The following is a 26,855-nucleotide window of genomic DNA, read 5'->3' as shown; positions in this document are numbered from 1 at the left end:
ACATTATACACACAATGTAATGCACGTTTGTTTCTAAATGTTCTTTGTGCATTGAAGTATTTTTATTTTTTAGGAATCAAATAGTGTTATGTAGAAATTTATTGATCACATCACTGTGACCACTTGTAGTCTAATCCAGTGGTCCCCAACCAGCAGTCTGCGGCTGGCAATTTTGGTACGAGGCAGCAGAGATAGTTGGAATTGATGATTTAGTTATTTATTTGTTCATTTATTGATAGATTGGCGTTGTGGTGCATATACATACTGATTATAATACAATACAATACAACTTTATTTATAGAGTCCATTTGCCCACAGCTGGAGCTGCAAGTAAGCGCTTTCCATATGGTGTAATATAAATTTGCAGGAAATTAGAACACAAAAGCACATAGGCAGTAGATACCAGAAGAAGGACAGAACAGCGAACGATTCAAATTAGACTACATTGGAATTGTGAAACAACAATTTCCAGTGATTTGGATTTCTATATGTTGGAAAGGTTTTGCTGATTGCAGTACATTTGTATTGCATATTTGCTATTCATCTGCGTATTGTTATCATATTTTACTTCGTGATGGCCACGAGAATCTTGTCCCAAATAGTACATCTAAGTTGATTGAGGTCTATTATGTGCAATGAATAATAATGTCTATATCTATTTATGTCGATATATTGTAATGCCCGTCCCAGTGAAAGCTGGACGTTAGCCTGCGTAAACATTACATTCTTAATAAATCAAAGGATTCAGCAAGTACATGTTAATTATAAAATATAGATTTTCAGCGTTGGCAATTTTGCATTCATTGTCAAGAACATTGGTGATTTTCTCTCGGTCATTCGAAACATGGACGCCAGTAAGGATGAATTATTAGATGACAATTTGGGGTATTCTGATATGTCCGGCGAATGACCCCCCACTACAACATGTGTGGACATGTTCAGACGCGGATCTGGGGAGGGACCGTTCCGTCTGGAGATCTCCTGAAAGTCTCGGTTTTCCTTTTGCGAATCATCACATCGCACGGTACGTCGTTGAACGAGGTAGGTGGAAACTTCGTAGTTGTTCCGATCCTTTCCTACACTAAAACAGCCACGCGGCAGCCAACTTGTGTCCATTATTGTACTTTACTCCATAATACACGAATGACCGTAACACCAAAAAAAAACATTGTGCGCATAGAGTTGCAAACAGAATTTGAGTTTGCGGACTGCTGCTATTTGTCATCGGGAGTTCTGTGTTTTCCGACGATACCGGAAGGCAGCACGCGCAGGCAGGAAGTTTTCATTTTGGCAAATCGAAACCGAAATTGATCAGAAACTTGGAATACTGCGGCGACATAAGAGCAAAGGTAATACTATACGAACATTTTTATACATATGCAAGTTTGCATATGCCACTATAATGTAATCCGTGATGATAATGCTCATTTTGATTTTAGATATTGTTTTGTGAATTCTGATGGATGCCGAAAATTACGTCGCTAAATTGAACGAGTACAGTCAGAGAACACGTTCTCAACTGAAGTATGAGGACATCGGAACCGATGGCCCGGATCATATTAAAAGGTGAGTTGTTTAAAATTGCAGCCGCGTGCATGATCTATATTGTTTTTTACTCTTTGCTTGAGAATTATTCAGTGATCTCGTGCAATAAAAAAAAATCAGGTTTTCAACTTTAATATAGTGGTTGGTGTTTTTGTTCTGTTTGTGTCTTTTCTTCTTGAATATATATTTCAGATTTACCATAAGAGTTTTTGTCAATGATGAGGCATATCCAGAGGGTGTAGGGAACAATAGGAAAGAGGCGAAACAGAACGCTGCCAAATTTGCTTTAAAAAGCTTAATGGAAAAGGTGAATCCAGATTGCACACGATATTTCGTGTATTATACATTGTATGGTTTTTTTTCCGGATTAACGTAAAAATAGAAATAAATTCACTGTAGATTGTTTTATACGTTGACAGGAGCATGCATCGGAAGCTTCTGTTGGACCAGTCAGTCAAACAGCCAAAAATCACGTGTCCTGGCTCTATGAATATGGTCAGAAAATCAAGATGGATGTCAGACTTATCGAGTACACCAGCCCTGGATCAATCAAGCCCTTTCAGTAAGACCCAACAGCTCTGCCAAGTTATAAATGCAGAGTTAATTCAAGTTTTGTTCCCCTTAGATATAGATTTTTGGTTGGGAAGATTGAGTATCCAGTTGCCACTGGGATGACAAAGAAGGACGCCAAGGCAGAAGCTGCTAAACTTGCATATCATGCCATATATGAAACGTCACAGGTACGAAATTGCACGATCGGCAGGCACATGTATTATATTTTGGTAGACTGGCGCTTGTGCGCTCAGCATTAAAATTGGCGTAACTTAATTTTTGTGTCAGTGATGATCACGCTTAGCGACACCTCGTTCGTTCGAGCATGGGGCACAAGAACCCTTACAAAAAAATCGCAGCTTTGACCATCTTAAAATCGCGTTGTCTAATGTCGCGATTTCTGTTCCAAAGCGATAAGTCGTTCAGCCGTACTCCGTGGACATGCGTGGTGGACCTTGTTTTTTGCCAAAGAAATGGCAGACTCTCACAAGAACTCCTGTTTTGTTTCGGTTATGGCCATTTTGCCACAAAAGGCAAGTAAGTTGGCACACTCCAATCAGTCGGTCAAAATTCCGATACTGTATTTCTTTTAAGAGCGAAGGTGAGGATCCGTCTGGTTCTTCAAGTCCACAAAAGGAGGCAATCTCAGAGATCTGGTGAGCATAAACCGTGGCACGTTTGTGTTTGAAATCAGTGAACTAGCCTGATTAGATTTTTTTTCAATAAATTTTTATGACTTTGTTACCACAGTGACAAGACACCAAGTTCAAAGACTGAAGACGATGGCCTTGTCGAGTGCAATTTTATCGGAAATATCAATGACTACTGTCAGAAAACACATCGCACTCCAAATTTCATCGAAGTGGAAAGAAGTGGCCCATCTCATAACCATAAGTAAGGCCAAGTCTTCATCTGGGAAAAACGAAAATGGAAGTTTCAGCACTTATAAGTTCAAATGTTGGCTCCCCGTCAGCACAGATTTTCCTACAAGTTAGTGATCGATGGCAAGGACTACCCTGCGGGTGCGGGAAAGACTATCAAGGAAGCCAAGCAAAATGCAGCTGAGTTGGCCCTTGCTGCCCTTGAAAAAGAAGACTGCGAGGTATTATTTGGCCGCTTCTTCTTTTTTATCATGATGTTCGAGTATGTACATTATTGGAATGTCAAGACGGACTCACTGTCAGCAAGGACGGGTGGCCATTGGGAATTTCGGGAAAATATTGTCATTTTCCCGAACGGAACTATGCAAGTCAGATACAAGCTCTGTGTCAGTGGCTCTCAAAACTTTGGCACCAAGTATCACCCAAACAAATATTTAGCTCATCAAGTACCACCAGAACGACAATATCCAACGAGAGAAACAAAGTAGACCAAAGTGTTCATCACACTTCTGTAAACCATATTTTATATTCTTGTATGCCACAGCAACATGATGCACAGTTAGAACATTAACACTGCACTCAAATATAAGAAAATGCAAAAAGTCTTTAATTACAATGTATTTCCCGAAAGTTAAATTCAATACAAATGATATCTAACATAATGTTGAAAAGCAAACTGACTGTATTATAATTAAAAGTGAATTATAGCTGAACTGTACCTTTGCAATAATTTGTATCTCCTTAAATTTTCTTTGGTATAAGTAGTTTGTTTATACTTGAATTCTTTTGTTGTTGTCTTTTATTAATTCACATGAACCACTACTTCTAGCCACACTTTGAGAATCACCATTATTGCTTTCGTTCCCGGTAATTGACTTTTACAGGTCCGAAACAATTCGCATCTTGTCACTGATGAACTCATTTGTAGCTTTGGTGATGTGCAAATTTGAGGCCCATCCAAGTCCTCCAAAAAAAAGAAAAATCTGTCAGGCATCTAATCCAGTTGTAAATACCAAGTATTTATTTCCACCTAAAATGTTGGTTACTTGCATGCCTCACAGCTTGAGTACTTTTGGGAGGGAGTCGGCCTCATTTGGGATTTTTCTACGGAGGCGGAGGAGCAACTGGACACATGATACACACCATGATAAAAAAATCCAAGTACAGGGTGCATTTTCATTTCATCACACGAGCGCTTGAAGCTGCCAAAAATCTCCTTTGTGCCTGACAGGTCTTGCGGTCTTCTGCATGTGCGAGTAGTACATCATGCAGCACGGCGTCCTCTCCGAACTTGCGGTAAGTGGCCGACCGACGACGTACGTCACATTTGAACATTTGCTTCACAGAAACTTTTCTCTTTTCATTATAAAGGGGATCCTTTCATGTAAAGTTGAAAACCACGGCCATTTCCTCTCCAAGTGTTTCCGTCCAGTTTGCTGAGTTTTCTCCCAAAGCTCAGGTGTGTTATTACCTGCGTACGTACACGACATCATCTCTTGTCGGTCAAGCGTGTGTAATCTGAAGAGCCGTGTGGTTTGTTGTTGACTTTTCTCCACCCAAGGGTCAAAGTCCCGACTTCAAGCGCAATCGAAAGTAAGTCACCATCTGAGTTCGACTCGGATTCAAACGATGGCATTTTTACATTCTTTTTCCTTTTGTCTCCTTAGAATTGCAGCAAAATTCCCAAACGCTATTGCACAACAGGTAAAATAAATGTCGCTGACATGTCACCTTTTTGCAACGATTTCATTTTTAGTCCATAAATGTGTTGATTAAGGACGCAAAGAGCGGCGATTTCAAAGACGGGGGAGGAAATGGCCAACAAAAATTACAGTCAGCCACTTCAAGGTATGTGACTTTGAAGTCAGTATGTTGATTCTTTGTGAATTCATCCGTTTTGCGTTCCATTCACCAGGTTTGAAGAAGACTTTGGCGACATCGACTACATCAGCAAAGGAGCCTTTGGCTCAGTTTACAAGGCAAAACACAAGCTTGAGGGAAAAGAATATGCCGTGAAGATTGTTGAATGTAAAGAGTGAGTTGAGTCTGCGTTGATTGAAAATGCTTGATGCACACTTGGCCCTCATGTTGCTCTTGTGTAAGTGACACGCAACGCGGCTCAGCTTGAACCTCTGTCATGTTCTTGCTCAGAAAATCTTTAGGCGAGATTTTGGCTTTATCGGAACTTCAACACAACAACATTGTGAGATACTACACTTGTTGGATGCAAGATGCTGCTTACAAATGTGACTGTGCCTTTGGCAAGTGAGTTTCACCAAAGGATTCTGTCCGTCTTCAGAACATATTAACCACACCCACGAGGCCTAACTGGCTTTTTCTCGTCATCTGCAAAGGTTCCTCTATATTCAGATGGAGTTGTGTGACAAAAACAACCTCCAAAAGTGGATTGACAATGTGAACATTGAGAATGCGACGCCTTCACAAAGAACGGAACGTGGTTTTGTCATCGTACAACAAATAGTGTCGGGAGTCGAGTGCATTCATGCCAAAATGTTAATCCACAGAGATCTGAAGGTGAGTCCGTTTGTTGCGGTTGCCGACTAAATGTAACAAATGACGCCAGAATGGAATTGTCGGTAGCTTATGTGCTGGAGAAAAACCCGCAATCGTCTATGTGAAGACAAATGTACATTTGTTTGATTTGAGCAATTGAAAGGAAAAAGACAACCGCTCATGGTTTCTAGTCAAGCAAGGGGAACACATTTAGACGAGCAGCCATCCACGCTCGCATTCATTACTCGTGTGGAACTTGCAGCCACGAAACTCGCAAGTCAAACCAATTCCCGTTGCACCGAGGAGGTTTTCAACGAGATGCTCATTTCCATTTGCAGACTTAGTCACGTTGCCGTCCGTTGACAGTCTTTCAAGATATGGCAGTTGCCGTTGTGTGTTTTTCTTTCTCCACGTTAAAGGCCACGTGTGGATTTGTCTTTTTCTGAATGCTAAGCCTGGCAACATCTTGTTTGGGCTGGACGGAACCGTCAAGATTGGGGACTTTGGCCTAGTTACTGATGATACTTACAAGGAGGACAGAAGCGTGTACAAGGGGACGCCATCTTATATGGCGCCTGAGCAGGTGAGAAAATTGCCACACGTTGTGGAAAATACAATATTCTTCATAGGAGATCGTCGTCATCGTCATCCGTTTGACGCATTTCAACATATACGATTCACTTTGTGTTGTTTGAAACGTTCCAACACTGAAGTTGCCTCTCCTTACTTTGTTTCATTCACTTGTTTTTCATGGCAGTCCATTTTTGTCAGCAAAGTAGTTGGTTGAAATTAAATTTGCCCGCCTTCTAGGTCCCGCCCCTTTGTGAAATCGGTTCTACTGTAAACTGCTTTGGTTGGACGCATATAAAAATCCATCCGTCGGTCGTGCTATCCACGTTCAACTTGCAATCCGTCCGTCCGCTTCTCCTCTTGAGGGTCGCAGGTGTGCTGGAGCCCATCCCAGCTGCCAACGGGCAGTGGGCGCCGTACAGCCAGTCGCACTCGCACCTCGCACCTCGGGACAATTTGGAGTTTCCCAAATGGATCCGTGGCCTAAAATTGAGAAAGTTTTGTGTTTGATAAAAAAACAAACAATTCCTCACTTTCTGTCTACCCCATTGTTTTTATTTATTGCAGAAAGACAAGAGTGCTTTTGACCGAAAAGTGGATATATTTGCTCTGGGTCTGATTTATTTTGAGCTCCTCTGGTGCGTGATCACCCGCAGTGAAAGAGCGAAGGTGAGTGAGCTATTCTAAAATGTAACCTCCCAAGGCAGGAATACGGTGCAAGTAAAAGTTAAAAGCTTGCGTCGAGAAGAGTGAACGTTGCTCAAGGTGCGGGCCAGGAGCTCGAACAGTGTGTCTTCAAAGATGCTCTGATTTTCACTCAACCTCATTAAGCTCTTTGTTGTCATTGCCTTTAAATTAGCTTTGGGATGATGTCAGAAACCAGAAACTCCCTCCTGGGTTTTCACACGACTTTCCGACGGAGGTACAACACATTTTACTTGCAAAAATGAATTTGACTCTCTCGGGAGCATCTTTGACGATCTTGGTTTCATCATCAGAATTGGTCAAATGTATTATATTGAGGTGTATCTTCTTATATTTATTCATGTATTTGTTTTTGCAGCAACAAATTATTAAATCAATGCTGTGCTTGAGGCCAGAAGAGCGGCCTGAAGCCAGTCAACTCCAGACCAACCTTGAAGAGTATGCTCAAGAACTCAAACTTGCTAAAGACAGGAAGACTGTCTAATTCATCCATCCGTCGCCAGCCAATCAACGTGTTCAAAGAACCTATAGCCAGCATCTTTTTTTGGAACGTGCGCTTGCGGCCATGATGGCCAGGAACGGCCCATAATTACACCAACCATTCAGGAAAATTCACATATTTTTCCCAAATTCCTCCTGGTCACCCCTGGCGAGCACGCGTAACATCTAAAACAGTGCTTCTCAATTATTTTCTGTTGCAAACATATTGCGCCGCTCTCATTATAAATAATTGCATTTTCGTTGCAAAGCAGTAGAGTTAATACTCGCTGCGCGCAATGGGCAAGGAGAGCACCACTGCCAACTACTGGAATTGATGTGCAATTACACTTTATTGTACAGCGAAAAAAAAAGCATGTTCCCCAGGTGCACATCAGCATTGCACCGCGCGCCCCCCCTCCGTCTATTTGAGAAGCACTGATCTAAAATAACATCAGCTGCCAACTCTCAAAACAACTCTTCAGATTCACCGGTTGTCGAGTCACATGAGCGAGTCCTACGAGCCTCTCCCTCGCCACTTCGTCCGGTTTAATTTGGGGGATCCTGAGGCATTTCCGAGTTGGGTGCTTCGTGTTGTGATCCTCGTCTTTGGAAGTCCATCCATCCATCCATTATCCGAGCCGCTGTTCCTCACAACGGTCGCAGGCGTGCTGGAGACAATCCCAGCTGTGACTTTGGAAGTTATTCCAATTATTTAGATATTACACTGAGCCTGCTTATTTTATTGCAAGAAAAAAATAATAATTCCTAACATAATCAAAATGTCATTTTTTTTTGGTGAATATTGCAGTAACACTTACCTTGTGCACCGCTACTTGCTCTCTGTCAGCTGTTGGCGTTACTGGATGCAAATGTGTAATTATTTGGAAATACCTAATTAGACATTCAAAGTTGTGGTGTTATTTTAATGAAAGTTATGCATTAATAAATCAATGCTCATGATTAAAACAAACACTTTTATAAGCCTGCGTTTTCCATTGCTACTGCTCAAGATGTTACTTTTTCAAATTGTTGTGTTCAAAAAGTTATAGGTTGGATAATGTCTTCACACATTTCAGCCATTAGAAAAATATTACGAGGGAGTAGTTTGAGCAATATTTTGAGTAAGTGTTGCTTGCAACTCTTAGATTTGAAAATACGAATTCATAGTTAAATCAGAACTTGGGTAATTATATGTTGGAAATTAATACCTAATTATGTGTTTTTCTAGGTCATATGTTACTTAAATGTAACAAGAAGGAAACATTTTAATTACAGTTAATAATGTCATATTGTTTTCACGTCCGGAACTTTTTATTTCTTATGTTGGTATTACGGAAAGTTTAGAGTCCAGGACATTAACTCCAACTCAACTGCGCATGTCCACATGTTAATGTTTTTGTTTTTTTGTCCACCTGTTAATGCTAATGCTCGTGCTCGAAGTTAGACTGACGTCAAAAGGACGCTGACGACGACTAAAAGGAACTTTTTCAAAAAAAAAAAAAAAACTTTTTCGTGGATAGCCTCACATTTAACCTCTTTTCACGGCAAGCGGCCAACGAGGTATTTGTTGTGCTTTTTGTTTACATGTCATTTGTACTCTTTTATTGCATTCTAAATGTAGTTCTCATGGCGTGTGCGAGTTGCGTGATGGCGTTTGCAAATCATGGCCACGACAAAAGACGCGAAAGCAATAAACTCCCGTTTCCCAAGAAGAAAAAAACGTAACTGTCCAAGCGTAGCCTATTTTAATGCAACCGAAAGGGGGCGCTGTGGATCCATTTTTGGTGACACAGTCTAAGGCTAAGCAGTCTTTGCATGTGGGCGGGAGGGCTTCATTCATATTCTGGGAACTAAAACCCATGGATCTGTGTGACATGTAATCATCCTTTGGCCACATGTTGCACATTTTGCATCCAGCAGCGTAACGAGTGCCAGATTGAGGATCCCACTCAGTCACCTGGCTGTTGAATGCACTTCTCTCCGGATGACGCAATCACTGAAGGTAAGTGTGTAAATTCAGCAAACAGCAGACAGTAAAGTACAGAATTGTTTTGTGTTGACCTATTTATATTCCCCAGCAGGCCTATAGACAATTGTGTTTGCATTGACCGTTTGTAACTTATTACTGTGTTTGTTTGAGATTTTTTTCAATGAATATCTCTTATTAGAACAGAGCGTTCAGATTCTGCTAAAGTCAGCTCTTAAATATAGTGTTATATGTGTTCAGGATATGGTCATTCCTTGTGAATGTAAATATGTAAGACGACGGCAAATAGATGGAATGAAACGGTTAAATATGCACAAAAGGCAGCCACAAAGTCAGCGTTCATGAGCAATATGTAGTAGACGAGGTTTTATGATAACTTTGGACCGTAAGACAAATAGTCCCCCAAAATGTAATTTATTTGGAATACTCCAGCTAAAAATATTTCTCCGCCGATATTTTATTTGTTACATGTCATTTAAAGTATCGTCTGCGTGACGATTTCCACCGGCACAAAACAGCGTGCAGAAGTCTCATTTGGAGCGGCATCTCAGATAAGACACCTGCTGTTTTAGTTTTTTTTTTTCTCGATCTTGCAGCGCTGTTGCGCACGTGTGAGCAGGGTTATTGGATGTATTGAGGTCACTTCCTCTGAGAGCACCGAGGCGGTGATCTAGATCTAGTCTGGACCATGTCGCTGGGAGGTAAAATAGACTCACTCAGCAACACACAAATCAAAGCGCTGTGTGAAGCTTCACAAGCGTGCAAGTAAAAGTTTGCTCCGTTACTTTTACGCCACCAGCACACATCAAAATCAACAACTGTGGATTCGCATGAGATGTCCGACTGCGTGTGCATGGATTTCACAAGTTGTGGTTTATGGAACACTTGTGAACTCTGTGACAAACTGAAGCATGACTACATGCCGTGCCTCGCTGCGGGCCGCAATTGCTTTTTACGGCGGACCGTCGGCCTCCACACAACCACATACTTCCACTCTCCTCTCGTATCACGGGACATTACGTTTTTATTCTGCCTGTTGCAAATCTCGATCCGCACACGTATACAGAGTCTGCATCAGAGCAGACGACGCTCCCATCCCCCATTTTGAGTCTTTCTTCAATCGTGAACAAGACCGCCCATTAATTTATCGGCCTTGAAAGTTTCAAAAAAGGCAGATGCCAAATATCGGCCCTGATAATCGGCGTGGCCGAGAATCGGTCCATCGCTAGAATGGAGGCTGCAGAAGTTAGGCTAAGTCAGAAAAAAGGACGCCGCGTTGCGATGGTCCCCATTGAACATGCCGAAAGCAATTGAAGAAGCACGTTGATTTGGGCGAGACAAAACATGGATGCAGCCACTCATCGAATATGCTGTTGAATCGAAAGATGAAATGCATTGACAGTCATTTTAATATCGTCTTGTGGTAGAAATGACACATCCGCACACGGGAGCGGCCGAGAGGGCGATGAAAGCGTTGGTGAAAGGAGGCGACAGAAAGAAGGGCTTGGACACCACACATGACAGACATCCTTTGGGCCTGTTTTCTTCAGCTGCCAGGAGCTTTTTGGGCTTGGTTTTATCTGCGCTGCCTTTGTGCACGCCCACTCCTTCTGGACGCTGCTCCAAATCATTCGCGTCCAACTTGGCTTCACTCGGCCCGCCAGAGCCACTAAAAGCAGCCGCGCCGACCGATATCAGGCTGCGTGGCATGTGTCTCCGAGCTTTCGAAGCGCTTCACCTTTTGGCCAACACGGTCAAACGTCATAGATTTTGAAACTCAGAGTTGCATTTGTCATGTAGACAGAAACATTTTTGTTCACGTTCGTTCATTGAAAAAATGAACCAGCTTTGGATTCGGCACTGAATTGGCGAGGGGGTCCTCCACGCCCATCGCTTCCCACGTAAGCAGCACGGGGACGGACAGTCAGCGCAGGCAGGTGAGGAAGAGCCTCCGTTGTCGCCTCCCCTGCATGTGAAAATCAAATCATTTCATTCAATTATTCTCCATTTATTTATGTGGTCCGTGCTTGACAGATTTGGTTTTTTTTTTTTTTTGCAATCCAATTCTGTCGATTTCTTCATTAAAATGAATGGAATAGCTGAACTTGCATATTTCTTGTGAAACTCTCGGGCAAGACGGCAAAAGAGGCATTGCATTTTGCGACTCTTTTGATTTTGAAAATCCAACGCCAGTGTCATCTTGGCTGTGCTTGTCAGTGACCACCAAGTGGGAAGGACGTCAGTCTCACTCCATTTTTGTGACTTCTCTTCCGTCTTCCAGCAGCAGATCAACGTCCCTTTTCTCGTCCGTCAGTCCCGCGACCTCTCGGGGGCACTGTTGTATCATGCTCCCGATATCGCAAGCCTCTCGGATGATCAGGCCAAGGGTGCCTCCCATCCTTGAGTGTTGCTGTCTTCTCTGTCAAAGAGCGGCACACATTTTCTTGTCCAATCGAATCCTCCTACCTGGAGAAGGCCCACCCACCGTACTTTCCCCTCAGGTGACAAATTGACACGTGTGACCCGAAAAGGAAACGCGTTGACTGCTGCTTATACTTGATATGGTTTGAAGACTCCTTGAGCTGATTGTGAATGGTTGCCCATGTTGTCATTTGGAGAAATAAATGATTGGTCTGACCTCTACTCTTTGGAACTAGTTCTCTGATCTTGCATGTCTGCAGACGTTGAGACGTCATATTGTTATTGTCAAAGCGGAACGGGAAGCTTTTAAATCATGCATAATGTCTTGTATAATTCACGCGACTTTGCCCTTTTCACTTTGATTGCATCACTCCCCTTCGACTCTCGGATCGGCTTGCCCCCAACATCTTTCCGCTCACTCGCTCATCAGATATTTGAATCTTGCACCGCGATATTGGCCTCCTTTCCCCCCTTGTCCTTCATTACAAATGAGCTCTCATCACTAATGAGTGCATGTCTAAAAATATCCTCCTTATCCACAGAGCTGGATGTGCCACGGTGCATATTGGGCTTGAACAAATGTTAATGGCGGTGAAGCATCAGCGTGGAGGAGACGATGGCGGCGTGCATACGCTTGCTTCATTTCAAGACAATATTAATATTCAAGGCGTATCCTCACTCCGCCGCAAAATTCCACTGCTATCGTTTCGGTGGAAACGCGCCCACCTCCACCCCCTTCAGGCTACCTTTTTAACATATTGCTGGTGTCCTGCGTTGCCATGGCAACACCACATAAACCTTTCCGGGGAGGTCGAGGTATGTCGGCGTGGCTGCTCCAAAGATTTCATTCTCTTTGACGGCTCTCCGCTCATTGATGGTCTTTGACGGATGGGGAAAAATTTCCAAGCAGACTTGAGAAGTGGGGTGAAGAAAGAAAAAAAAAAAGATGGATGGTGTCATCACCGCCCTCGTCGAATTAACTGACAGCATCGCCTCATTTCCGCGACCGAGCTCCGAGGACCCATTTCACTGAGAAATGTATGGCTTCTTTTTTCTTTTTTGTGCTGATGCCAAAACACAAAGGGCAAATTAAGTTGATCTTTATTGTCTGGCACACGACACCGACGAGGTGGCCGCAAGGCAATTTGGAACCGCTGTTTATTTTTCAGCTTTTGTCAAATTGTATCTATAAATACGCCAACCATTTCTGTCAATCATTTGAGTCGTTGTGGATGAAATGACAAGTTTCATGCTAACACTTGCTAAGGCCAACGTCGTGTTGGAGTTGAGCTTGTTTGTGGAGAAAAAGCTTTTGGAACGTCGGAAGCGTCTGAACTTCCGTTGACATCGCCGTGGATCATCGCTGCTGACATCATATTCGGTGTGGTTGACGCTCCCAAAATGTGCGGCGGTCGATTGGGTTCATTTCATCAACGGATTTTTGCTCTTTTTGCTTTATTACCGTATCGCCATGAGCGTGTGCCATTAATGATTGTATTTTTGATACCATGATGATGTTTTTTATCCCAAAATGCAATTTTTTAGTTGTCATTTTCTGTATTCCGGCAAAAGTGGAGAAAAACTGATGTCTTGTCAATTACCTTTTCATGACATGTTTTGGATTCATCGTTGTTCGACATCAACAGCCTCATTTACAATTTAGATCTATTTTGGGGCCATTGTTGCTGCTAGCTTGTATCATTTACAGACACAAGATACTCTCACAACTCCCAAAACAAAACTTAAATGGGGATGGAAAGCAAACGTAGGAGAAAGACGAATGAATGGCACAAACCGAAAGCCTGAATCTGATTTCAAACGGAGGATTGAGCATTTTGGTGCAGCGACGAGGCTTGTTCAGCAAAGTCGAGCTAAGCTGCATGCGGACACAGTGAGTCACCCTCGAGTGACGGACGTTTTGAAAGGCTTTCCACAGGCTGCGAGCCATGACGCCGCTTACGAAACGAGAGATTGCGATGACTGTCGCTCCACGTGGTGAACAACGAGCGATTTCATCAGACCTCTGAGTTCATCACGAGCCCATCTGGAGTGGCAACGCAGCAAAATGTTTGCAGCATGAGCGTCAGCAGAAGGCAGAGAAGCCCACACCCTTTCCTTCCTTCGTGAGAAAGCAAGGAGACGTCGAGAGCACCACCAAGGCTTCCAGTCTAATTGGCACAAGATGTTCCATGTCCAGGAGCCTCCCGTGCTCATTTGCGGTGCAGATCAGGATGAAAAGGTGGCGAGAGGCGTGAGTCGACTTCTCTGGAGGGCTTTCATTCCATATTCCAATCTAAGCTTGCTCCGAGGCCAGGGTCAAAGATGGCACCCGATTTCATGGCCAGCGAGATAACGGACGACCCGCCCCGAGTGCATCGGGTTCACACGAACAACGGCCATGCGGCCGTGCCGTCTCGTAACCCTGAAAACGAGACGCATGAGATTGTTTTCAAGGTGATCAAGTCAGCGTCACAAGCGCATGCGAGGATCGCTTTATTGCTCTCTGCTCTGGAGGTTCTCGGGTGGCGGAGAACACCACGTGACAATCTCATGAGTGCTATCAGTAAGTCTGTTGCCTTTGTACAGTCTCGCTGAGCACGATAACGCCGCCGTCGCCGCCCCTTCTGTCCACACGCTCCACTTTTTGTCCTTCACAGGCGCTCGGTAATCAGATACAGTCAAGCGATTGTGGAGCAAACGACCCGAGGCAATACAGCTGCACGGGAGTCCGTTTTCAACCTTAAATGATGATGTCATCACACCCATGTGACGAGAGTTGAGTTTCACAGTCAGATCGATTGTTCGCAGGGTTTAATTGGATCAGCTGAATCCAGATCGCACAAGGGATTCATTTCCAGTAAGAGCAGCTGCAAATAAGCCCTGAGCTAGCGGACGTAAGGCGTAAGGCCGCCGATCAATACTCGCAGTCTGCGGGCTCGGTAAAAACCATGCCCAAATGACGGTAAAAGTTACTTAAGGGAATCGTCTGCATGCTAAAGTTTGCATCTCGATTTTAGAGACGGGGTGAAGGCTGCTGCCGCGAAGATGCCGGCCGCATCCATTCGTCACACGCTCGAGTACAGCGTCGTTCACTTCACAGCCTCTTAGTCATCACGCGCTCGCCCGACCTGGACGCCACTCCCGCCTTCAGCATAGGTGGCCTTTGTGCAAAGCCAACCGGAACACTACTCCCCTTATTTGCAGTCCACACTATAGCAAGAGAGCCGTCCATTCATGTGCTGGAGGTCTATCTTTCTCTCCGTTCATCTTTGAAGCGGGGGCGTCTCACATTTCCACCCCAAAGTAAACACGTCATCTTGGATTTCACACGCAGACTCTTTTGCCATCAGTTAGCCGCCTTCTCGTCGCTGCGTTTGATGCTCAAAAATGATCACTTAGGCGTCCACTCAGCGGCGTGAGCACATTTCCTGGCTGAAAAGATTTGTCGGATGGCAGGTCGCTGAATTGAAGCAGCCTTGGGGCACGAATCCTCCTCATTCATTGGCTCTGTGAACTCCCAAAGTCGTGAGTTGTCAGACCTGCTTGCGTGGAAAAGAGCAACAAAAGTGACCTGAGCCGCGACCCGACGGGCAAGTTGTCGCTTTGGAAAACACGACGGTGCTCGCCTTTACGGACATTTACAAATGATTGTCATACGGTACAATAATTAAGAAAAATCAAACATTCTTTCTCATGATTATATGATCACCTTCGTGTGCTGCTCGACAAAGACACTTCGATATTATGTACTAAACATTTTGATCTGAGTTACCAAATATGCTGTAAAAAAAAAAAACTATCAGACTCTACTTTGTGGGGAGCATGTGATCTTTTTGTCACGAGGTTCTTCAAATAATTCGAAAGCAGCAGCGACACAAGCACGCCTTCCAAGCAAATCGAAGACATTGGTGATCGATGATGCTCAGAGTTTGAATCCGTTAACGAAACGTGCCGAGAGGCCAACGAGCGGGAGGTGCGCTCGCCGACCTTTGAAGAGTCGAAGCTCATCTGCGTCGTTCGCCACTCGGCCGCGGCTCCAATAAGACTATTGATGGCAAATGGCACGGATTCAGTGATCTGGCAAAGGCTGGCGTGATTTGGCTGCGCGGTGGGCGGAGACACGTCCGGATTGAGCATCATGAACAAATCCAATCCGTGGATTTCAAATTTCAGACCTTTGAATGAACATCCCCGTGTCATTTCGTTTCCCGACGGTCGTGTCGTTGCCGTTCGTTTTGTCCTCGGCTGGCTTCCGCATTTTCTGCTTCGGCTGTTGAGCTTTAACAATTCTGCTGATGCTGAGGATGAAGCCGTTGGACACTTTGCACGTTCAGAATGTGTATTATTTTTGTTAGCGCAGGAGAGACATGCAGGTGGAATCTTAATGAATAATTGGGCCGTGTGTGCATTTGAAAGCGGTTGTTCGCTCATCTACTGAAATATGAAATTCCATTTTGTATGTGACTTTGTGTTTTGTAATTCTAATGGAAGTTCTCTGCATCGTACCCCGAGACCAGATTGTATTTTTTTTTCGATGAGCCCGTGCCTGTGAAAATATTCCGAGGACATAGAGCCTTGGTTTGAAAAGGGGCCGTGAGGATCGTAGAACCTCCCATCGGGACTTTGGGAATGACTGCCCCGCTTGCAAGAACAAGAATCAGGGAACAAAGGATTCTGAGAGTGCATGTAGGATAAGATATCGTTGGAACACGACTCCCAACATGGAACGTAGGCGTAGGATCGTGGGAGCGCAGGATTTGAGAAGGGAGGTCGCATGTCATCTTCGGAGCATTGAGCAGAACAGACCAGGGAAGCGTCAAAGGCAGCAGAGGAACACGGGAACATGGCTCCATCCCAGGGGACCTAAAAATGATTTAAAAAAAGAACACAAAGTTCGTGAACTTGATTTATGTTCTTCTGGACTATTTTGAATCCAAACATGGCCTGTTCTGACAAAACCTGAATTGACCATGAGTATCACATTCCAAATGATTCCATACACACACACAAACGTGACCTGACAGGGAAAAAGACTTGGCTGCGACTAGTCCGAGATGACGTGAGGTTAAATACAATTGAGCTGCAGAAGCAAATTGGTGCAAAAGGGAGCTCAAATGGAACAGACAAGCCTCAGTTTCTCCGGGGGCGATTATGAAACTAGCCTTTACAGTAGAATGATTCCCCATTGTGATGTTTTCATGAAACGCTTCTATTTCTGGACTATCCTCCCCTCAACCCTGGCTAAGCAGGCACACAAACATCCGAACACGCTCAGCGCGCTTGAGTTGGATTTTGGACGGCAGCTCTAGTCATCTGAACATGTGTGCGCAGCTGATAAGCACGCACAAGAACATGCATGCATGCCTGCACAAAAAAACATTTGCCATAAATAGTTTGGAGACCGCAGGAAGTTTATTTATTTATTTATGTGCAAAAGTGTCTCTCGACAGTCGCTCTGCATGCACTCCCACCTTGGCGCGCACACAGTGCATTCCTTTTTCTGGTGTTCACATGACAGACCGTCATCAGAGTTGAGTAACACTGACATTACATAATTCGTCTTTGTTTGCCTCGGGCTCGCTGCGGAAACTCGGCCGGACAAAAAGTCACACAATTGTCACAATAACGTGTCTAATTGTCACTCATGTCCCACGTGACACTCGTAACGCTACGCTCAAAGAAGCCAAGATGGCGTTGCTAGGAAGATGATGGGATGGCGGTGTGCATGAAAGAGGGGGGGGGGGTTCCCGGTGTAAAAGCCTGTTACGCAACCGTGTTTCTGGCAACGTGAATGTTTGTAAAATGGAGACTTTGCAATTAGCGCTTGATATCCGGAGGCTCCTTGTCTCCCCCAATCACGTCGCTTTGTCTCGCTCTCTCCGACGCGCTTGTTGCTAAGCAGACCATGTGACTCGGGAACACATGCCGCCATTCTTTTTGTGTCGGCGTGGAGCAGACTCGCTCGCTCTGCCTGCCTGCTTGCACGACGATGTTTTCTGGAACAAATTAAAACAAGCCGCTTTGTTGTTTTCTCCTCGTCTGTGCGTCAGCTGCTCCCATAAAATCTGTGAGAAGCTCAAATTTGCCTGAGGTTTCCCTTTTTATCTTCTCCATTCATTTTGAGAAACGGCGCATGTTTACCGACACTTTGGGCGGGGTCGGCGCTCACGGGGGCTTCCTCTGCGGTGACTCCAGTGTTTATGGGTCTGGTTCTGTTTCCTGACTCTCAGATAAAGACCACCCACCAAGGCCTCATCGCTCGATTCCAATCGGCGGTTGAAGATATCTAACATGTTGGCAAAACACGCAAATATAATTCATGAAAGATGTTTTCTTTGTGCTCCGCCGTGTTCGCATTCTCTTCTATACACCTTGCCAACCATTTTTCCGAAATACAACAGCAACACGTGTCCCCTCCGGGTGAACGTCGATTGTAGCTCACGCAAAGGCCTTTTATCTTCAGTGTTCTGCTAAATATAGTTTGTCTCCGAGGTTAATCCCATCTGAAACGCGCCAGAAAAATTCAATGTGAGATTTTTCATTACCGTTGTTAGCGCGTGGCTATGGCTAATGCTAATCACGTCTGGTGTGGACGGGAGGCGTTTGCGTGCGCGCGTCATACATTATTGGAAGGGGCAAACGGTGGAGGCGGAGAGGTGGTGGGCTAGTATGGATTGTGACAGGCGCACCTCTCCTAAGTGTCTCGCCATGCCCCCACAAATCAACTTTATTGCTCCTGCTTCGGAGTCTCCCCAGTTAGCAGCCAATCAGGCTGAGTTAGCCTGCGACAGGCCAACCGCAGGCGACAACGCTACCAATCCATCATTCATCGCCCGTCCCGAACAAACAAAAACAAGCGGGCCGAGGAGGCAAGTAGCTCAGGTAGATGGCAAAAACCCCGTTGGATTGTATTTTGCAATTGTCCAAGCGTCTGCTGTGTGCAGAGCAAAATTGAAAAAATGCGTGGCAGGAAGAGAGAAGAAAAGTAATGAGAAAAACTTTGGGAAAGAGGTCAAATGAAATGTGCCCCCCCTCCTCAAGCACATTCCTCTCCCCTCAGCAGATCTGGCATGGCCCACGGGAGGCGGCGGCGGCGGCAGCAGCACAGTAATCTTTTCAAAAGGGCGGATTTGAGCGGCCGCCAGGGCAGCCAGCCAACTATTTCTCATTTGGAGCTGGCCTGGAGATGACCCTCCTGTTGGAGCACTCGCTCTTATAGGAAAAACAAAAGCGCCAGCGCCGAGTAAGGGAGCACCTTGGCAACACTGGAGAGCTGGGAACAGACAAGCAGAAGGAAAACAGGCAAACTGCAAGCCAGCTCTCAGGAACATCTGCAGCGCCTTCCTGTGTAAAAAAAAAAATCAACTTAATACTGTCTGCATGTGCCCAAGGGAGGCTAACAAAAACATGGGAGGGCTGTGTTTAATTCTTCTTTTTTTTTTTCCTGGAACTGTCTGGATGTCTTTTTTTTTTTTTCCTTTGTCCATTTCCTTCCCTGTCAAACAATTTCCTGAGCCCAACACCCCCGCTGCCTTTTTGCACTCCATGCAAGCCCACCCTCACTTTGGGAGGAACTGCTTGAAGTCGCTGTTCTGCTTGCTCAATGATGGATGGACAGGAAAAGCTCAAATCAAAGTGCAGCATTCCTGGGTTTGCAATTCCTAAAAGTTTTTGCAATCACTGTATGCTCGACAGCCGCGGGGGCGAGAACCTCCGTCCAAACCTGCGGTTAAGGAAGGCGAGCAGTAAGCTTCTTGCGAAAGTTACAGGAAAAAGGGCAACAAATGAAAAAAAAGGAAAGGCAGTCGGGGGCGAAAAGTCTTTGTGAGTCCGACTTTCGACATCAAATTCCACATGGCGGGTCCAGATATCGTGACTGCGTGCGATGTTTACTGCCACAGTCGGCCCGGGCTTGGCCACAGGACCAACAAAACACTCCTGTGGCCAGCTTAAGGGCGGGATCAGGGGACAACAACAAAGAAAAGCCTTCTGCTTTCCCTCTAAACCTGTTTCCCACCCCTGCACAGACACACAACTCCCCACCAAAAAAAAAAAAAGCGCGTGCACACACACACACGTAGAAAAAGGCTCCAGTAAAAACTCATCACACATCTGCCAGATCCGCTGAGGCCTGCCTCCAATTATCCGCCCACCACGCTGGAATCCCAGGCAGGCTCTGTCCACCGGAGCGTTTGATGTTGCCACGCAACATTTGACGGAGAACAGGGTGGCTTTGAAAATCAGAGTGTAAACTGGCCTGCCAAGGATTGACGCGAAGAAAGAAGGGATCGTGGTGGTTGCAAGGGGAAGAACGTGGAAAATGCCACGAGATGGAAAGCAGCTGCATATGGCCCAGAAACATTTCGGGACTTTAAACGGACCCAAATGTGGCACAGGCCGACCAAACCTCAGCCGAGTGGTCAGCATTTTCTCTTCTGGTGGCTTTGCTGGAGTCAAACTGCCGCTAAAGTCGTGTGAACTGCCGCGTTTACGCATGTGCGTATGACGGAAGGCTGGCAATTGCTCCAACGGCAGGACACCGACAAAGTGACCTCGTTTGTTTCATACAATTTGCAAAATTGTTTTGGGAACGCGTAAAATGTCCGAACCGATGGTGGGAATGAGGAAGGCATGTTACCGCCACCTACAGGACTGGAGTGGGACAGCTTCAACTGACATCATTTCCAAACAAAAGACTCGTGTTCATCTTTGGAGGAAGTTTATATTCTGAGTGACGTTCTCGTTTATTTATGTGTTGTTTGTTTGTTTGTTTGCAGCATGACACAAAAACGACTTAACTGATTTCGACGAGATGAGCAAATCAAGATGAGCTCAGGCTAAATGTGCACATGGGGGATTTTTTTCTTTTTTTTTTGTACCCAGTTTCGTTAATAGCGCTTGATTGAGTTCTGTTTTCGTCTGCGATATTTAACAATGTGAAGTTACATCAGCGTTGCAACTAATTATGGTTTGGGAACACAATGACGAGTGTTAAAGTGAAACCACCGCGGTTTGCACCCGCAGGCACCAGTTTGTTTCGAGTCTTTTACCATTACAGTGTCAACACGATGATCAGGAAAGGTGACACCCGGGAGGCGCGACTGTCACGAGTAGCCGCGACACGTCGACATACGATGACCCGACCCGGCCTGCGCAAAACACACGTTCTGCGGGGGGACGGCATTCTTTGCCACGACTGGCCGTCGAGCGACGCGAGGTAAGCCGGATTAGTTGCCGTGCAGACAAATGCTCATAAAAGGCCCTTTACCAGCCATTGAAATAAATTCAAATGTTTGTCAGCCGTCCTCAGGCAATTGCATCATATTGTGATGACAACACGAAACGTGATTTTGAACTAAAACCACACAGACACACCTATTCCCCCAGCATGTTTACCGAGCAAACTGACGATCCGCCGCTCCAATCCTGACCCGAGTTTCGCAGGCGCCATCCAAATGAGCGTCACATGCACGATTACGCAAACACTCAAACAAGCTCGGCAGGATTTTCGCACTTTATCATCGCATACACATGACGTGAGTGCCGTGACAGGTATTCCAAAAATGACTTTCTAGAGATGGAAAAAAAAATCTCATCCCAGTGTGGTGAGGTCAGACCACATGGTGTATAATTAACACGAATGACTTGCACAAAGCAGCAAGGGAGAAAGAGTAACTTGTCGGTACACGCCAGCCACATGCGAGCGTCTCCTCTTCCCTGACAGAAATAGTACAAGAAAAAAAATAAAGATCACATTGTCCCCATCCGGCTGCGCAAACGGGTCACCGTGACCAAAGTTCACGCTGGCGTGATCCGCATGTGACCTGCTTCATGTGGAGCGAAAGCGCAACAAAAGTCAGCTCGGGAGTCAAAGCGGAGAACTGAAACTCATGTTCTTTCGTCAATTTGTAGTAAATAGCATTTAAAACATAACCATGTGATGCGTCGTAGTTCCTCCAATGTCATCCACAAAATCAAAAATGCCACGCTGGGTGTACTTTTTAAAGTGAATTGTTCAAAGTCAAACGCTGGTTTGCAGTCACTAAATGAGACCAAAACGTCCAAAACTTCATGTGCACGCGCGTACGTGATGTCGGATGCATGCCCTCACTTGGCGCATGCACGTTAGGAGAGCGGCGTGGGCGACTCTCCCCGCGCCCAAAGAGAAAGAAATAAAAGCAAATCATGTTTGAAAGGATTTACCCAAAGGACATCGGCTGCTGTTGGCCCTTGCAGCGGTCACCATGGCAACAGACTTTCCAAATCTGGCCACTGCCAGCCTCGCTCCATCACAACAACAAATCCCATTGATGCGTCTCTGGAATGCGTGGGCCGCTTCCTCGGGGAGAGCGCAGCTGCCTTCACGACGCTCGCCTCAATGTCAACCACGCACAAATCTTGAACCCCAAAAATGAAAAGGCCTGCAGAATGTAACAAATTTGCAAATGTCCCCATTGTGGCACTATGAAAGGACATCTTTATCTTTATCTTTGTCTTCTTCAAGATGTGTAAATGTGCTCAAGTTATTGGTGAAAATGCGGTCATGAAGCGCCTACGTTGAAAAGGACGTCGGAGACGAAGGTGTCTAGTGTCCTTATTGGCTTTTACAGCGGCTTAAACACAATTTGGTGCGCCATCTGCGTCGCGTTAAGCTCTCGCCTCATTCACATCCAATTGCTCTTGTCCAAAAAATGGCATATCGTCGTCAAGAGTGAATTCCATCTCTGTGTAAAACCAAAATGAAGTCACTGCAAGGCGAGGACAAAATGCTTTGTCGCACCACTGCGACTCCACCAAATAGAAAGTCATCAATGAACGGACTTAATGCACTCTGGAGGTGTAACGACGTTTTGTCTGCTTACAATTAATGAAAGCTGACGTCTCCTGCGTAAGCTGCGGGATTGCGCAATGAGGCTTGGGTAAATATACGTCGCAAGGATGTCGGTTATTCTTGCCGTGTGGAGCTGGCGAATGATTCTTCACACGTGTATTTAGAAATTAAATAAAAAAAAAGACTCTGCAAAGCAAGGAAGCGTGTTTAGTATGCAACTATTGATCTTTCTTGCTCACGCGGTTGTTTGAGAAATGAATGGACATGCACAGAACAGAACGGCCTTTGTGTCAGAAAAACGTGGAGAGTAACCCGAGCGCAAAGTCACGAGCTGCCCTCTTTCCCCTTTTAAGCAGGTAAGACCTGCTGTCACCATGGTTACGAGCCACAACCGTCCCCCGTCGCAAGGCAGGGTGGGGGTGGAGTGTGCGTTCCGATCACAAGGACGTCTCCATTTAACTCTCTCGCTGCCACTCGGCCAAATGCTGCCGGGCTCACGATAAAAAGTCTCCAGTGAGCAACAAAGAATCAGGAAACATCAAATGCAAATCATGACCTGTTCCATACGTGCACTTACTTTGCCACCTAATTTCGGCAAGACTTTTGCCATCCGGCGGATAGTTTCCATTATTCAGACGTATATAAAAGATTGGAAGCATCCAATTGGCCAAAATGACGTGCCACCAGCTCACCAGGAGGCAGCCTCACCTCAAATTACGCAGTCCGGGTGTAACTGGATAGGCCGCAGCACGCCGGCGACCCTCGTCAGGAGAAGCCGCTCCCATAATGGATGATACACCCTTCCAGATGCTGTCGTTGCCTTCATCGGATTTGCGGCGCCAACCGCTGGCAGGAATTCTCCTTTGGTGTGACTGAGGCACGACTCGGAATGCCTCGGCGGTCACGAGCCTCATCGCACTTCCCTGGGAACAAAACTAGGCCTGATGTCCCTTGACGCTTGACACGCATGTAAAGTTTGTGTTTTGGAAAGGACACGACACCCGAGTCACGAAAATGTTTTGATTTGGATTTTTTTTTGGACTTTGGTTGCGACGTCCTGTCTTATAATAAGCTCCGCTGTGAGATTCCCATCAAATCGTCTTCGTCTGCCGGATGTTGAAATTTTAGCGAGCAAAGCGCTTCCGTTTTCTCCCCATCGGTCAGTCAGCCTTCCCATCCATTCGGTAACTCTGTTAGATTGTTTCCATGGCAACTGCGAGACGGGAGCCTGCTTAGAAATGTGATTCCTCCATAGAAATACAATGAATCCTTTTCATATGGAGTCTCGCACGCCAGCGCGGCGTGCGAGACTCCAATTCACAACCACCCGTCTAGGCCGTAATAAAAACACTCGCAAGGATTTGAAAATAATCAAATGGAAGCCAGCCTTGTTATATTTTCTTTTGCATTTTGCTAATTGGCGACACAAACCTAATCACAACCATCCTCTTTGAGCGCTTTGTCGTGAGCATGAAAGACGTTGAGACGGCAAAATGGAAATTCCCCATCATGCCGCTCTCATCGGCGTTATCATTCTTGGAGAAAAAGGAGACGGAGCAGTCTGCAGTTGATGAGTGCGCACCATGAATCGCTCGACAACCCGGCCCACCAGTCCTTGCGCATGAATAGTTTTTTGCTTCCGCATTCGGGTGATTCTGTGAACGAGCGGTTTCTTATATTTGTGACCTCGGAGTGTTTTGCACGTCGCTGCGTGAATTGTAGTTTGTTGCTTCCCGAGAACCGAGGTAACAAGGTCGTATTGTTCGTGTCATTTTATCCGCCCAATTGTTCAAATGCACAAAAAAAAAAAGCAGAGGTGCTACAAATACAAAGACTCCAACCGAATACACGTTGGAAAAATGTCTGAATCGAAACCTGGATGAGCGTGCTTGCTTCAGGGGAATTGCGAGCCAGCCAAACGTTCAAGAAGGACTTGCTTCATTGCTGCTTTCGAACACGAACTGTGCAGCGCTGGCGGAAAATGGGGGGGGGGGCAGCGCCATATGAAAGGAGGGCCTGTTGCGGGCGCCGACGGCATATCAACAAGCACCTGACGCGACGGCCGTTCACTTCTGTTTCCCAAAAGTGTGAAGCGAGCGTGCGCACGTTTCAAAAGGTGCAGGATGAATGCAATGAAAAATGGCCGCACACTTCCGTAAGTTTGCCGGCAATTGCCGAATCCGTCGGCGCTGCTTGCTTGACGGCGCGCGTGGATGCCGTTGGAGAGAGAAAGGGGAGTCTGTCTCTCGCTCTTGATCTGACGGACGACCTGATTGGAATATTAATGGACGATGCAGATCGAGCGACGCACTAAAGCCGATTCTTCAGCCGTGGCGCATCTGTAGCGGGCGAAACGTCAATCAAGTCGCGGAGCGCTCGCGACCTGTTCAAACGGCATTTTTCACCAGTCCATTGAGGCGCATTGTTTCGTCACAGACGCGTGAATCGTTCGCCGCTCCCAGTTGCTTCGGTACCGGCGACCCGGCCGGTATCCATCGATCACCTGCGCAGAAAAACACGAGCGGCATCAAAGCCGTCACGGAATAACGGCCCTTAAAGCAGAACACATGTTGGAGTCGACCTCCTCGGGACCAACCTTTTGCTCATTTTGTTTGTCATGCTCACGCACTGGAAATCATTTTGTCTCGCTGACTTTGTGAGCGTCTGCGTGTCGCTGACAAGAAAATGAATGAAGACGATTGTGTCGGCCGCCCGACGCATCCCTTCGGCGCTGAGCGTGTTTCCCATGGCAACTGCCTCCCCATCCTGCAGCATCGCCGCCGCTCGGTACGCCAAAAGACATTTTTGGACGGCACAAGCTCACAACGACCGTCGTGAAAAGCATTTGGACACGCCGTGCGTGTAAATGTGCGGCACGCCGTCGAGCGTCGATATGCTCGCGGCCGTGTTTTGCCGGAGCCACGCCGAGCGCTCTCACCAGAAATGAATGGGATGTCGGTTCCGCTTCGAACCGCGAGCCGCGTCTTCTGCTCTGTGTGTGTGGAGTCTAAACAGAAAGGACACGTCCGATCCAAAGGTGAGAGGTCATAAGATCCCGTTGACACGCACGCGTCGCACATTTGTAGTGAAAAAAGAGCGGGGGGGACTTCCGTTCGGTGGGAGACGAGTACGTCTGCACGTAATTGCTCGACAGCGGAGGTCACGTCTGATTTCTGCACCGCCTCACGCTTCGAGCATGCGCGTTATCCACTTTGCCGTTTCAATTTGCACACCTCCGATTGTCGGAAATGCGCTTCCGCCGACAGACGAAATTTCCAACTCGCCAGCCGGGACGAAAAGCGATACGTCGGCGTCCTCGGATGGGGGTGAAAGGTTGTTTATTTCGAGCGAGGAGACGGGGGTGTTGCCGTGGCAACCTTTCATGGCGCTCTGGCACTGAGAGCTCTTGGGTGGAGCTTGGCGTGCCTGGGAGGCGGCAGGCGCGCAGGTGCCCGGGCCTGAGCAGCTGTCCGATAAAGAGAGGTTTGTCCCCCCCGCTCCCCGCCGACATGCATGTCAATCAACCCGCCGTCTTTAGAGCCTTTGATCAGGGCTTGGATTTGCTGCTAGAATGGCAGAGGCAGGAAGTGTCCCGAGGCCCCGCGGGGGGCCGGGGGTCCCCGGGGCCTGGGCCGGGTCCGGTCCACAGTGCACTCGGCCTGACCTGGACCCGCAATCAGTCTGGACTCCCTCATCACGGTCGGCGCGTCACGCTTGGGCCGGCACGATTGATCACGGAGACTCAAGTCCAAGCCGGACACAGCCGGGGGCCCCGATGTGGCCGACATGACCCCCCCCCCCGGCAGAATTACGACCTCAGAAGCCACCCTTACTTTCCACAACGAACACACAATTTGATTTGATGACGTGAAGCTCAGTCGACAGAATCGAAGACAACCGCAATCGAGTCGGACCATTGATGTGATCTGTGCTCGCTGCTCAGATTTGAGGATGCGTCAACGTAGAGCACAAGTGCACTTTTCTTCACGTCGCATTCATTCGTGAGAAGCTTTGCAAACCTGTTAAGTATTTTGATTCAAGAACGTATCCAAGTGACGACAACTGGGATGAAAGCAATGAAAATGAAAATTGTGCTCTTAATTTGCGGCACTGAAGTGGTCAAGCCTAAAGATGTTTTGTTTTGTTTAGTTTTTTTCTGCATCCGTTTCCAAATCCTTGGCAGTGCCTCGCCCATTAACAGGAAAACGAGTGAACGCATCCGTTTTATTCTCTCCTATGAAACGTAAACAAAACCATTTTTTGGCAAGGTCATTTCTTCTTAGCCCTTCGCAACCGCTTCCACTTTTCTTGGAAGCGATTACACATTTTCGAGGTCAAAGGCCCAATCATTTATTTGTTGAACTCCAAC

General features: G+C 46.3%; 1 protein-coding gene and 1 long non-coding RNA gene across 6 annotated transcripts in view; both read left to right on the top strand.

Annotated features, from left to right (window-relative positions):
- The first annotated feature begins 952 nt into the window (after positions 1 to 952).
- eif2ak2 (eukaryotic translation initiation factor 2-alpha kinase 2) lies at positions 953 to 8,217 on the top strand. Of its 4 annotated transcripts, none has more exons than XM_088304709.1 (20): positions 957 to 1,349; positions 1,440 to 1,566; positions 1,738 to 1,852; positions 1,965 to 2,107; positions 2,171 to 2,285; positions 2,692 to 2,753; positions 2,848 to 2,991; positions 3,076 to 3,199; positions 4,210 to 4,274; positions 4,350 to 4,437; positions 4,540 to 4,571; positions 4,646 to 4,682; positions 4,735 to 4,826; positions 4,894 to 5,013; positions 5,130 to 5,243; positions 5,333 to 5,513; positions 5,947 to 6,075; positions 6,630 to 6,731; positions 6,922 to 6,984; positions 7,126 to 8,217. In XM_088304709.1, exons 2-20 carry the CDS (start codon positions 1,460 to 1,462, stop codon positions 7,249 to 7,251), a joined length of 1,959 nt encoding a protein of 652 aa, XP_088160835.1. In that variant the 5' UTR covers positions 957 to 1,349; positions 1,440 to 1,459; the 3' UTR covers positions 7,252 to 8,217. The 4 variants fall into 4 exon arrangements, with proteins under 4 accessions (XP_088160838.1, XP_088160839.1, XP_088160835.1 ...); XM_088304710.1 differs by having other exon boundaries at positions 959 to 1,349; positions 4,756 to 4,826; XM_088304712.1 differs by lacking the exon at positions 5,947 to 6,075 and having other exon boundaries at positions 953 to 1,349.
- A 150-nt stretch (positions 8,218 to 8,367) lies between these two features.
- LOC148329729 (uncharacterized) overlaps positions 8,368 to 26,855 on the top strand; it is a 35,762-nt gene continuing 17,274 nt past the window's right edge. Inside the window, exons 1-3 of one of the 2 annotated variants that reach the window (XR_015845070.1) lie at positions 8,368 to 8,807; positions 9,165 to 9,249; positions 20,714 to 21,267. This is a non-coding gene — a long non-coding RNA (uncharacterized LOC148329729). Of the gene's footprint in view, positions 8,808 to 9,164; positions 9,250 to 20,713; positions 21,268 to 26,855 lie in introns of those variants that run through there. The other variant, XR_015845071.1, reaches the window with a different exon arrangement.

Source organism: Idiotropiscis lumnitzeri, chromosome 9 (genome assembly GCF_059441095.1).
Source record: "Idiotropiscis lumnitzeri isolate Australia: NSW breed Sydney's pygmy pipehorse chromosome 9, RoL_Ilum_1.0, whole genome shotgun sequence".
Taxonomy (NCBI): domain Eukaryota; kingdom Metazoa; phylum Chordata; class Actinopteri; order Syngnathiformes; family Syngnathidae; genus Idiotropiscis; species Idiotropiscis lumnitzeri.
The sequence above is the reverse complement of the archived record's forward strand: the minus strand, read 5'-3'. Positions and strand labels throughout refer to the sequence as shown.